This window comes from Amia ocellicauda, chromosome 1 (genome assembly GCF_036373705.1).
Source record: "Amia ocellicauda isolate fAmiCal2 chromosome 1, fAmiCal2.hap1, whole genome shotgun sequence".
NCBI classification, from domain to species: domain Eukaryota; kingdom Metazoa; phylum Chordata; class Actinopteri; order Amiiformes; family Amiidae; genus Amia; species Amia ocellicauda.
Genome location: NC_089850.1, coordinates 61,178,068 through 61,191,132, shown reverse-complemented (window position 1 = coordinate 61,191,132; position 13,065 = coordinate 61,178,068). Strand labels below are relative to the sequence as shown.

At 42.9% G+C, this 13,065-nt stretch overlaps 1 protein-coding gene across 1 annotated transcript; it reads right to left on the bottom strand.

The window, feature by feature from the left end:
• Positions 1-1,644: 1,644 nt before the first annotated feature.
• mlf2 (myeloid leukemia factor 2) lies at positions 1,645-12,761 on the bottom strand. Its single transcript, XM_066712306.1, has 8 exons — positions 11,913-12,761; positions 9,002-9,113; positions 8,845-8,874; positions 8,601-8,660; positions 7,307-7,426; positions 6,228-6,387; positions 4,995-5,231; positions 1,645-4,870 (listed from the first exon to the last, which is right to left on the bottom strand). The coding sequence occupies exons 1-7, from the start codon at positions 11,954-11,956 to the stop codon at positions 5,026-5,028; spliced, it is 732 nt and encodes a 243-aa protein (XP_066568403.1). The 5' UTR covers positions 11,957-12,761; the 3' UTR covers positions 1,645-4,870; positions 4,995-5,025.
• Positions 12,762-13,065: the final 304 nt, after the last annotated feature.

Here is a 13,065-nt window from a genome sequence, read left to right as displayed (position 1 = left end):
ACTCTATTGAAGCATTGCATTTTTAAATCATGTTTATGACACATCACCAAACACAAAGCACAGTCCCCAACAAAACAGGCCTGTGTATGTGTGATAATTTCTAGTATTGTTTAGCAACAATATTGAACTTATCTGCATTAATTCATTTTGGCTGTAAATATAGTAGTTACATTTGATAGATACTGTAGATACTGTTTAAAGACACTAGATAGACATTGTAGATTTTTCAGATAGACAGTGTAGATAATGTAGATTGACACTGTAGATACTACAGATAGACACAATATATTCTGGACTCTATAGAACAATATTGTATTTAGATGCTGTAGATATATACTGTAGATAATGTGAGACCGAGAGGGAGAAACAGATGAAAGTCATAATTAGCCATGTAAAAATAAAGGGATTATTGTCTTACAGGAGATTACTGTACTGATAGCATTGTCCTTGACACAGCAAGAGAGAGAGAGAGAGAGAGAGAGAGAGAGAGAGAGAGAGAGAGAGAGAAAGAGAGAGAGAGAGAGAGAGAGAGTGGGGGAGGGAGGGAGGCGGGGGGGTGGGGGGGCAGGATCTGGGAGAGATGGATATAAAAAGAGAGGAAAGAGACAGACAGAAGGGGGCAGGAGCTGCTGGGGGAGATGAAGAAAGGAGGGATACAGAGAGAGAGAGAGAGAGAGAGAGAGGAGAGTGAGATGCAGACTGACAGAGGTGGGGGGTGGAGGGAGAGTTGGGGGGGTCAGGTTATTTTTTATTGGCTGTGCTTCTGGTGTGTTGCGCTCAAGAGGTCATGTGACCATCTGCAGATGTATATATATATATATATATATATATATATAGAGAGAGAGAGAGAGAGAGAGAGAGATGGAGGGAGGAATACAGAGAAATGTATACATACAGAGAGAGAAGGAACAGGAGGGAGATAACTGTACAGAGGGGGGGGTACACAGAGAGATGGACCAAGGGAGTGGCATGGCAATGAACTGAAATAGAGAGGTATGGAAGATGTGGAGAGAGAAAAGATAATGGAGAGGGAGAGATCAGGGGGAAAATAAATGGTAAGGAGGCAGGATGAGAAAAAGGGTAAATTAGAGAAGGAGAGAGAGGGAACAGGAAGAGATTAATGATCTTAACCAGTGAATCAGTGTGAAGTCTATTTATGAAAAGCCTGTAAACGAAGTTTCAAGCGAGGCAATCAACTAATAAGTTTAGCAGTCATTAAGTCAGTGTATCAGCCAGTCAGTCAATCAATGCAGCGTCAATTTATTTATAGCAAGTTTCAAAAGAGGCAGTCAAATAATAAAGATATCAGTACGTCTGTCAGTCAGCTAGAGTATCAGTCAGTGAGTGTGTATCAGTAAGTCAGTCAGTCAGTGGCTATATTTCCATTACAATACCTTGTCTAAGTCAGATCTTAAATTCAGTAAAATATGTGCGCATTTCCCCCCTCTAACCTGGGATTTCATGAAAATGACATTGTAGTGAAAAATAAGGCATGATGACTTTGTGGACAGAGCTGGACACCTTTGCTTACACATTTGAAATACGCAAGGAAATTGTGCAACTAAGGAGTTTCCAATGAGAATCATTCACTCTATCACTCAGTCAGTGTTTCAGTCACCAACAGAATCTCTCTTCAGCCCCTGGTTAACAACGTCGATATTGATCTTTATTAAGTCAGGAAACACAATAAACAGGGATTGACAGCAAACAGCTCTGAGTCCCTGGACAGGTAGAGACTACACAGCGCAGTGTGTGTGTGTGTGTGTGTGTGTGTGTGAGAGAGTGTGTGTTTGTGTCTGTTATAGTGTTTTCTCAGCATCCTGATCCATACAGACTACACTTTTTATTTTTCAAGACAGGATTTTATTTAATATGAAATGCACTCTCTCTCTCTCTCGTCTCCTTTGTCATTAACTTTTGTGGATTCATTTAAACAGGAATTTGTCTGTCTGTCGGTTGAAACACTGATTCAGCCCCAGACAGACAAGTGGACACTCAACTGAAGAATTTGAGAGAGAGACATGAGTAATCAATCTGCAGACATCAGTCATCAATACCAGAGATAGGGAGGGAGGGAGTAAGAGTCAGAAAGATGGTAATGGAGGAAAGATAAAGGCAGAATTTGAAAGCAATAGAAACTAAGACATTTACCTTTAATTATAAAGATGAGTGTTGCAAACTTTCAAAATCTCAGTTCAATTTCTCTCTCTCTCCCTTTGACTCTGTCCCTGTCCCATTTACCCCTCCCTCTCTTTTACAGTCCACTTAGCTGCAATTTGTACAGTTGTCTCTCTGGGGCTGAATTAGTGTTTCAACAGACTAACCGCAAACTCCTGACAAGATCCCACTGAGAAAGCAGCCTAGTCTAACAAGTGACTGTTGGAAACCAAATCGATCCCATTGATAACCCTGAAGGCCTGTTCTATGAGACTGTGTTGACTGCTGCAAGATCCTCTAGAAACAGTTAAGCCCCTCTACAGAGACAGATTAAATCACTCTCTCAAACAAAAAAGCATTCTGTGATGGGAATTAAACATCTGTTGCTCTTGTAAGTAATACTATTATTGAAAGTATTAAACCGAGAAAATGACAAGTACAACAATATGGGGGTGAGAGAGAGGAATCAGGATCCTTATCGTTGTGCACAAATTAAAAAACAAATGGCATCAAAAATAATAATAAATACATAAACAATACAAGTCTTTTAGTGATGTCCCTGTCTAGGTCTACACAGCTCTGGGTCCCTACGTCTTTTGCAAACTAGACATTTGAAAAATTACTTTTTCCATGATCACTTAAAATGTGCCCACCTGCCCTTAATCTGTAAACCTTAATTCTTCTGTGTTAGTGAAGTTAAATATTAAACATGAAATATAAGAGAAAACAAATGGAATGATGATAATGATGATATGCTCCTGACTCTGATAAGCTCAGGATTAGAACCCCCCCCCACCCATGGTCTCTTGCCTCTTATTGCTGCACAAACCGGTAGCGTGTACGATTCCTGTAGTGATTCTGTACTGGAGTACTGTACACATACTATACTATTACAATACTGTACTATATAGACCACACTGCACTAGCTCCAATCTGGGCCCTTTACTATACTATATAGACCACACTGCACTGGCTCCAATCTGACACTATTCTATACTACAGACCACATTGCACTGGCTCCAGGTTCGGCACTATTCTATAGTCCACACAGCACTGGCTTGTCTGGGCCCTGTATCTTACTATAGACCCATGGTTCCAAACTACACTGTAACACACTGGGAATCAATGCTGTAGTGTACTGTAGTATATTTTACTGTAGTGCAGTGGTTCCCAAAGAGCGGTGCCAGTCTGTAGCACACTGCATCCTGGACCCCATCACATTCATCTCAAACACACATTAAAATAATCAACACAATATTAAGAAAATAATTCAAAATGCTCCCAGTGTTCTGTATTGGTATTGCATCTTTTATTGGTCATTACATTTCTTTTCCTCTTTGTACGAGTGCAGGTGTGTGTTTTTTATATGCAATAAAAAGTGTTGGCTGTATAGCTCATATTGTGGTGGTCCATGATACTTTAATACCACAAATAGCCGGGCCAAAGTGGGAAAAGATTTGGGAACCACTGCTATAGCCCACACAGCACTGGCTCCAGTCTGGACCCTATACTATACTACACTATACTTTAGTCCACACAGCACTGACTTCAATCTGGGAATCTTACTATACTATAGTACACCCATACTATAACTATACTATAATATACTACACTATTGTCCCGACAGTGCTTGCTCCAATCTGGGCTCTATACTTCACTATAATACACACAGTACAGGCTCCAACCAGGGCTCTATAATGTACTGTACTATACTATGTATTATAATTCAGACTCCAGTGCGTGCCCAATGCATATGCTCATTAATTTAATAAATTATAATAGACTTTTAAAGTTCCCTGCATTGATCACTGCCACCGTATCACACTGTCAGCTGCAACGCACAAGACAATACTCATGAAGAAGCACAGAGCAGTACGATGTAATACTGGAGTCAAGTATTGTTCAATATAGTACTAGAGTATAGAATAGTACAGCAACTTGTAACACAGTATACTACAGTAGTGTGGAACAAGTACACTACAGTAGAGTAACATAGCATAGTGCAGTACACTACAGTGCAGCAATACAATACAGTGCAGTACACTACAGTGCCATACAGTATAGCGTAGTGCACAGCAGTGCAGGCAGATTGAGACAAAGCACTAAAATGCTGTATATTTAACAGTAGGTTTGATCCCTGGTTTTCCTCTTTGGAGATTCATTTATTTATTCTTGCAGTTAAACAGACACTTTGAACAGCAGTAACAATAAGTGAAGAGCCTCCAATTGAACTGGCGTCACAAACGCATTAAATGTGAAGAACAAAGCTTGTGAATAAACACTCTCACTTTCATACGGTCAGCTGGGATGGGTCCAGTCATCTCTCTGGGGCTGAATCAGTGTTTTGACAGAACAGACAGACAGAGACTCCTGACAAGATCCCCTTGAGAAAGCAGTCTAGTTTAACCAGTCAGATTTAATGACACTGAATCAATCGACTGACCCGACAACACTGTCAGAGGGAGAGGAAGGATAGAGCGGCTTTCCACTATAACTGTGTGTGTGTGTGTGTGTTTGTGCGTACATGCATGAATGCGTGTGTGTATGTCTGTGTGCGCATGTGTGTGTGTGTGTGCAGTGTGTTTACAATGTTCAAAGACAGTCCCTTTGGATCTCTGTGATCTTCAAATCAGCAGTCAACACCTCTGTCAGTATTATGTCCTTCACTGTCTCACTCTCTTCTTTTCTCTCTCTCTCAATGTCACTGCTCAACCTGTGAAAAGAAAAAGAAAGAAAGGGGATTAGGGTCTTCTCTCAGTCTTTCACCATACGTCTTTTTGTCCGTCTCTCACCATATTGGTCGGTCTGTCTCCACCCCCCATTCCTCCCTCTCTCACCGTGTCTGTCTCTCTGTACGTGTCTGAGGCATCACCAGTCATATCGGCGGGACGGGGGGGGGGCGCGAGGGCTGTCCGAGGGGGGGGGAGTCTCAGGTGCTGGGAGGGCCAGCTGCCCTGCTCCACCACCTCGCCCCCCCCCACTGCGCTCACGCCCATAGTCCAACCCCCGGGAGGAAGGGGGGGGGTACCGGCTAGTCTCCCTCCTCCACTCTTCATCAAATGCTGCTGCTTCACCTGAGGGAGAGAGAGGGAGAATGAGAGAGAAAGGGAGGGCTTTTGACATTTTTATCAGTACTTTATAGGCTACAAAGACTAGAAAAACAAAGAAGCCCTGAGCTCTGGGGCAGGTACTGGACACCCCTGTACAGGTCAGAAGAAGCCCAGGCACACTAGCTGGTGCCACAGCGCAGATTCTGCTAGGATGTGAGAAATATGGATGGTCAAGGCTAACATTAGACTGTTCACTGGGGCAGATCGCTTCAGTCACTGTCCTAGTAGCCACTCGTCCCCACCACCCTTCACTCTTTGCGCTGGGTGCTGGTGAAACCCACCTTTAGTCTCTCAGCTGGTTTCCCCACCGCGGCAGGCACTGCCCCTCCCCTCGCCCATCCTCCTCCGCCCCCCACTGCCTCTGTTCTTCCTCTCGCCTGTCATTACCTGGGATGAGCTTGGCCTCGTGTGCCTTCCTGTTCAGCTCACTCTTCCCCCGACAAACACCGCCCCCGCCTCCTCAGGGCAGTGCTGCATTAAACCTCCCCCCCCATCACTCCCACACTGGAAACACAGCGTCGACTCCAGTGTGGCCAAAAATGCTTTAGATCATGTGCAGCTGTCTCCCGAAAGAGACAACAGATTTCAGTGGGGGAGGGTTCCAGCCCAATGCGGGATATCACCTGTGCATACCTATTCCCGCCATCTCCCCAGAAGCTCAGTACAGATGAAAGGCCTACACGGAGTGATATTTTGATAGAAACGCAAACCCCAGTTTAGCTTTCTAACTTTAGAAACTAAGCCAAAAAATAAAAACTGTGTGAAACCGTAATGAGAAACCAGCTGTGGAACTACTGCTGCTTGCTCCCACTCCCGCTGCTCTGCCCACACCCCCACACTCACATGAGGGAGAGAGGAGATAGAGAGATGGACTCTGAGTCACTGGTCACTACAGACTACAGACTGACTAACACCCTGACTAACTGGTCAAGTAATGCATAGAGACACGGGGACACTCACTCTCCTCCAGGTTAATGAAGTCCTGCCTCTCCTCACGGTCGCCTGTACGGCGGTTGCGGGAGCGCTGGAGCACGTGGCCGCGCTCGCGGATGTGGTGACCTATGGCCATGCGTTCCAGCCCACTCTCTGAGTCCCGCATTGTCTGCAGCGTCTCCCTGATCTGAGAGAGAGAGAGAAAGTGAGGAAGGGGGGGTGAGAGAGAGGGTAGAGAGATCAAGGGAGAAGGAGAGAATACATTACAGCACGATACACTTCCCAGACTTTCACCCACTGCGGTCCAGTTATTTATGGAATTAAAATATCCCAGACCACCATGAACTACACAGCCAACATACATTTTATTGCATAGATATTACACTCACTCACACTGTAATATGTATTAAACACACACACAGGCACTCGTACAAAGGACAAAAATGTAATGACCAATAAAAGATGCAATACCAATACAGAACACTGGGAGCATTTTGAATTATTTTCTTAATATTGTGTTATTTTAAAGAGGGGTGAATGTGATGGGGTGCAGGACACCCTGTTTGGGAACCACTGCACTACAGTAAAATACAGTACAATACAACACAGTGCACTCAACTCCAGCACAGTAGATAACACTACAGCAGTGTCTCCCAGTGTGTTACAGAGTTATGCACAGTGTAGTAAACAGTGTTTCAGTGTATTACAGTACATTAGTGTGTTACAGTGTATTAGGAAATAACATTTGTTTCCCTTGTACGAGTGCCTGTGTTTGCACGCATGTGCATGTAATATACAGTACAGCATGTTTGGGCTATATTGTTAATTTTGTGGTGCTCCACCAAACTTTAAAACCACAGAGAGCCGGGCAGCCATGGGAGGAAGTCTGGGAGCCACTGGTATAGTGCACTACAGTACAGAACAATACAATACAGCACAACACAGTAGAGTAGAATGCAGCACAATACAGTAAATTATAACACTACAATAGAGTATAATTCAGCAAAATAAGTACACTATAGCACAATACAGTACATCAAAGTACAATACAGTGCAGTACAATACAGTATAATAAAGCACAATACAGTACTCTCTCTCTCTCTCACCCCTCCAGGTGCAGTCCGTGTCTCGCTGGTCTGCTGGTAAACCTTGGGTGCCCCGGAGCCGGAGCTGGAGTAGGAGATCACTGTGGAGGAAGAGAACGTCTGACAGCCCGACATCCGCTCCTGAGAGAGGGAGAAGAGATTAATACAGACACTGACTGTCATGCCTGATACACTGACTGACTGACCAGATTGACATGCCTGACACTTTGACTGACTGACATGCCTGATATTCTGATTGACTGTCATGCCCGATACTGACTGACTGTCTGTCATGCCTGATACTCTGACTGTCATGCCTGATACTCTGACTGTCATGCCTGATACTCTGACTGACTGTCTGTCTGTCATGCCTGATACTCTGACTGTCATGCCCGATACTCTGACTGACTGTCTGTCTGTCATGCCTGATACTCTGACTGTCATGCCTGATACTCTGACTGACTGACATGCCCGATACTCTGACTGACTGACTGACATGCCCGATACTCTGACTGACTGTCATGCCCGATACTCTGACTGACTGTCTGTCATGCCCGATACTCTGACTGACTGTCTGTCATGCCCGATACTCTGACTGACTGTCTGTCATGCCCGATACTCTGACTGACTGTCTGTCATGCCCGATACTCTGACTGACTGTCTGTCATGCCCGATAATCTGACTGACTGTCTGTCATGCCCGATAATCTGACTGACTGACTGTCATGCCCGATACTCTGACTGACTGTCTGTCTGTCATGCCCGATACTCTGACTGACTGTCTGTCATGCCCGATACTCTGACTGACTGACTGTCATGCCCGATACTCTGACTGACTGTCTGTCATGCCTGATACTCTGACTGACTGTCATGCCCGATACTCTGACTGACTGACTGTCATGCCAGATACTCTGACTGACTGACTGTCATGCCCGATACTCTGACTGTCTGGCATGCCCGATACTCTGACTGACTGTCATGCCCGATACTCTGACTGACTGTCATGCCCGATATACTGTGTCATGCCCGATACTCTGACTGACTGACTGACATGCCCGATACTCTGAATGACTGACATGCCCGATACTCTGACTGTCTGACTGACTGACTGACATGCCTGATACTCTGACTGTCATGCCTGATATTCTGACTGACTGTCATGCCTGACAGTTTGACGAACTGATATGCCTGATAATCTGACTGACTACACTGAGGTCATGTGTTAATTACTGTTCATTTAGTTAACTGTTCTGTTAACAGAGTTAATAAGTGTGTTGAGTAAATTAGTGTGTTTTAATTGAGATAATTGCTCTCACCATGTTCTCCATCATTCCACTCATCATTCCAAACATGTCCATGAAGCCACCACCCCCGCCCTTAGAGAGATAGATAGGGATGGAGGGAGGTTAGGTAGAGGAAGGGGGGGTGATGGAGATGGAGGGGTAGGGAGCAAGATGGGGAGGAGGGGAGAGGGACGGAATAAGATGATGTCAGCAGTAACAGTAATAAAACTAGCAGTGCTTCTATTATTATTCTTATTAAAAGTAATAAACAACTTACCATGCCCATCATACCAAATGGAGCAAGAGCCTAAGAGAGAGAGAGAGAGAGAGAGAGATTAATATGGTCAGACTGACTGACTTGATACACTTACTTACTGACTGACTGACTACTACCTTAAAATACATTAACCCTCACACAGACAAACAGTCAGTACCTGTATCTGGGGTGAGCGGGCAGGGGCGATCTGGGGTGTCAGGGGGAATGGCTCAAACCCAAACGAACCAAAGAGACTGCGCATCTGCTGCCTGTGAGCTGCGAAGGGGTCCCTGAGAGAAGGGAAGGGGGGTTAATAAAATATACATACTGACTGACTGGACACAATATTACATTAACACCGACTGCCTGGTCACCACATTATAGTAACACTGACTGAGTTTACACCACTGTACATCTATATACAGTACCTATAGAAAGTCTACATCCCCTTTACAACTGTTCACCTTTTGTTGCCTTAAAGCGTGGAATTAAATTGCAGTAACAGTTGTTTTTTCTTATTATTTACACATCCTATGCAACAACTTCCAAGTGAATTTGTTTTTTTTAGGAATTTGTAGAAATTGTATTAAAAATAAAAACTGAAATAGCTTGGATTAGGAGTTTTCAAACAGGTCCTGGAGTACCCCCTGCCCTGCTGGTTTTTGATCCAACTTAGGTCTTAATTGTTTAATTGAATCCTTAATTGACCTAACAAAGCAATATATCATTCAATTAAGCAATTAAGACCTAGGTTGGAACAAAAAACAGCAGGGCAGGGGGTACTCCAGGACCGGTTTGAAAACCCCTGGCTTGGATGGATAAGTGTCCAGACCCCTTGTAATATCAATCCTAATTCAGGATACATTAAGCAGTTCCTGTAGGTTCTCTCTGTTGGGTAGTGCATTTCAAAGCAAAGACTCAACCATGAGCACCAAGGAGTTTTCAAAAGAACTCCGGGACAAATGAGTTAAAAGGCACAGATTAGGGTCTGGGTATATAAACATATCAAAGACCTTGAATATCCCTTGTATCACAGTCAAGACGATTGTTAGGAACAGGAAGGTGTATGGCACCAACAAGACCCTGCCTACATCAGGCCATCCCTCCAACCTGGATGACTGAGCAATAAGGAGACTGATCAGAGAGGCTACCAACTTTGCAAGAGGTACAGGCATTTATGGCCAAGACTGGTCAAAGTGTGCATGTGACAATATAATCCAAAGCACTACACAACTCTGACCTGTAAGTTAGGATGGCAAGAAGAAAGCCATTACTGCAGAAAGCCCACCTAAAACACTTGGGAGATTCGGCAGCCATCTGGATGGACCTTTTGGTCCTAAATGCAAAGGTTATGTTTGATGCAAACCCAACCCAACACATCACCCAAAAAACACCATCCCCAAAGTGAATCATGATGGGGCAGCATCCTGTTATGGGGATGTTTCTCATTGGCAGGACTGGGGCACTTGTCAAAACAAAAGTACAGAAAAGCCATTGAGGTAAACCTTCTGTCCTCTGTAAGCAAGCTGAAACTGGAATGGAAGTTCACCATTCAGCGTGGCAATGACCTGAAGCACAAAGCCAAAACTACACTGGAGTGGCTAAGTAACAAAAAGGTAACTGTCCTTGGGTGGTCCAGTCAGAGCCCCAACCTAAATCCAACAGGAAATATGTGGCATGACATGAAAATTAGAGTCCATCAATGTTCTCCAAGGAACTTGACCTTGAACAGTTTTATAAAGAAGAGTAGTCAAATATTGCCAAATCTAGGTGTGCAATGGTAGTAGTCTATCCCAAAAGACCCACAGCTGTAATTGCTGCCAAAGGGCTTCCACCAAGTATTAACTCAGGGGGTGGAGACTTAACCATTTATGATATTTCAGTTTTGTATTTTGAATGTATAGACTTGTGTATATGTTCTATAGGCGTATGCGTGTATATATTATATCTATATGTTGTAAGTCGCCCTGGATAAGGGTGTCTGCCAAGAAATAAAAATAATAATAATAATAATAATAATAATAATAATAATAATAATAATAATATATACATACACAGATAGAAAGAAAGAGAATTAGAGAGAGACCGAGATAAATGGAACTGTGAGTCCATGCTATGGAAGTACTGGTGAACTCTTGTCTGGCCAACAAAGCTTTATTTCAATGTATATATTAATTTGATTTTTATATATATATATTAGATTTGTTTTCATTATTTAATTTAAATGACATTCAAAAGAAGTCTAACATGTACAGACAAAGATGGAAAGAGACAAACAGGGGAAAAAAGGACACAAGAGACAGACACAGAAGGAGAGAGAGACAGGTGCAGAGAGATAGAGAGAGAACAAGACTGACGAACACACACTCACTGACAAACAATGACAAACTCACTGTCAGGCACACACTAATTCTGCTGTGACACACACACTCACTGACACAAACACACGGTGTTAACTCAGTCCAGTCAGATGGAATGTGTCCAGTTGTCTCTCTAGGCTGAATCAGTGTTTCAACAGACAGACAAACTCCTGACAAGATCCCAATGAGTCTAGTTTCACCAAACAGATGTAATGACACTGAACAATTCGAGGGACCCAGTTAAAGTGTTTTAGATGGAGGAGGCTGGGCGGCGGGAATATTCAATACAGACTGTTCACTGATCTGTGGTATGGACCAGTCACCACAGGAAGAGGGAGATACGGATAGACAGACAGAATACGGAGATGTTCAATAAACAGAGAGCTACACACACAGGCATGAGTAGATCAACACAGAAAAACTGATTTTACAGATATTGAAATTACAAATATATACATAAACACATATGCATACATGTGTATAATATATAAGAGTGGGATGAAGTCTACACAAGCACAAAGACAAACAAATACACACATGATACGATAGATATACATGAGATTCGGGACATTTAAAACAATACATTACGTTAATTAGGGTTTAATTGTGTTTGATTAAATAAAACATTCAATTCACATTCATCACACCACACAACTTCTTGCCACGAATAACCGCATGAATACAACCACTACAGTTACTGATGATAATCATAATCATAATAGTACTCACATTATGAACGGGTTGTCATCTACATCGCTCAAATATCGAAACATGGTCGCGTTGAATGAAAATAACGGCTAAACTGTACGCTAATAATAATAATATTAATAGAAGCTACTCTTTAGTGGGAAATAATATGTAAGTTTCTCTCCCCAAACATATACGTTTCCGTCGGACAATACAGCGAATTTTGTCTTAACACGACACACGACGCTGTCTCCCTCCGCGTCGATTAAACTCCAACATAAACACAAGCAGTCTTATTTCCCTGCTCCTTGTATAGGTCTCACTATATATAAATATGTATATATAAATATAGGTTTATGTACAATTCCCAGGAGTGAATATTTTAAATGTTTTGTGTCGCGTATCTCCACCAAAACAACATCTTCTCGACGGAGCGGAAGTCGCTTTTCACAAAAAGGGACGGCTCCGTCTTTCTCTCCTGTCGAAATATACACCCGCTAAAGAGATTTTACACACAAAGCAAGCGACGATTTCTTAATTAACCCGATCATGAAATCGTGAAATTATTATTTTCTTTTTTAAGAGAAGAAAATAATAAGTGTCGTTATAAAACGGCCACGCAAAAACACAGCGAAAACCAAACAAAATTCCCCGATAAAATAGAGCGAATAAAAACAAAAATGGTTTGTTTTGTTCGATTCAGCGCACCGGAAGTGACGTTTCTTGCCCGTAGCTGCCCTTGCCTGTCCAGTATATTTTGACAGGGAAAGAGGGGGGGTGAAAGCTCGTTTTCTCCGTATTACTAGTCATTTTTTGTCATTTCTCTCTCCGCGAGAAGCCTGTGTGTCCGTAAGAAGGGGCACATCTTATAAAACGAGCGTGTTTTATGTGTCGTGTCGTCAATATGTCGCGAAAGGCCGTCGGACTTTGAGGGCACGAATCGCCCCTCCTGCCGGCTTCACTCCGCAGACGAGAGCGAGGCACCGCTGCCAGTCCTCTGATGTCACCGCAGTGGAGCACACAACACAATATAGTGTTATTGTTTTGGGTTACAGGAATGAAAAAAAAACTCGATATTGTTATAATAAGTTGTATTGCTATGATTATGAATATTAATATAATTAGTGGTAGTAGTCGTATTAATTGATTAGACGTATCAGCAGTAGTAGTGGTAAAATTAATATATTAATAATTA

What these genes read in the sequence shown, in the direction of transcription:
- mlf2 (XM_066712306.1), bottom strand. Translation starts at nt 11,956, where the DNA reads ATGTTTCGATATTTGAGCGATGTAGATGACAACCCGTTCATAAT. An exon ending in CCCGCTCACCCCAGATACAG is followed by an intron (nt 8,875 to 9,001) that starts GTACTGACTGTT and finishes TCTCTCTCTTAG; the next exon opens with GCTCTTGCTCCATTTGGTAT. An exon ending in CACGGACTGCACCTGGAGGG is followed by an intron (nt 6,388 to 7,306) that starts GTGAGAGAGAGA and finishes TCTCTCTCTCAG; the next exon opens with ATCAGGGAGACGCTGCAGAC.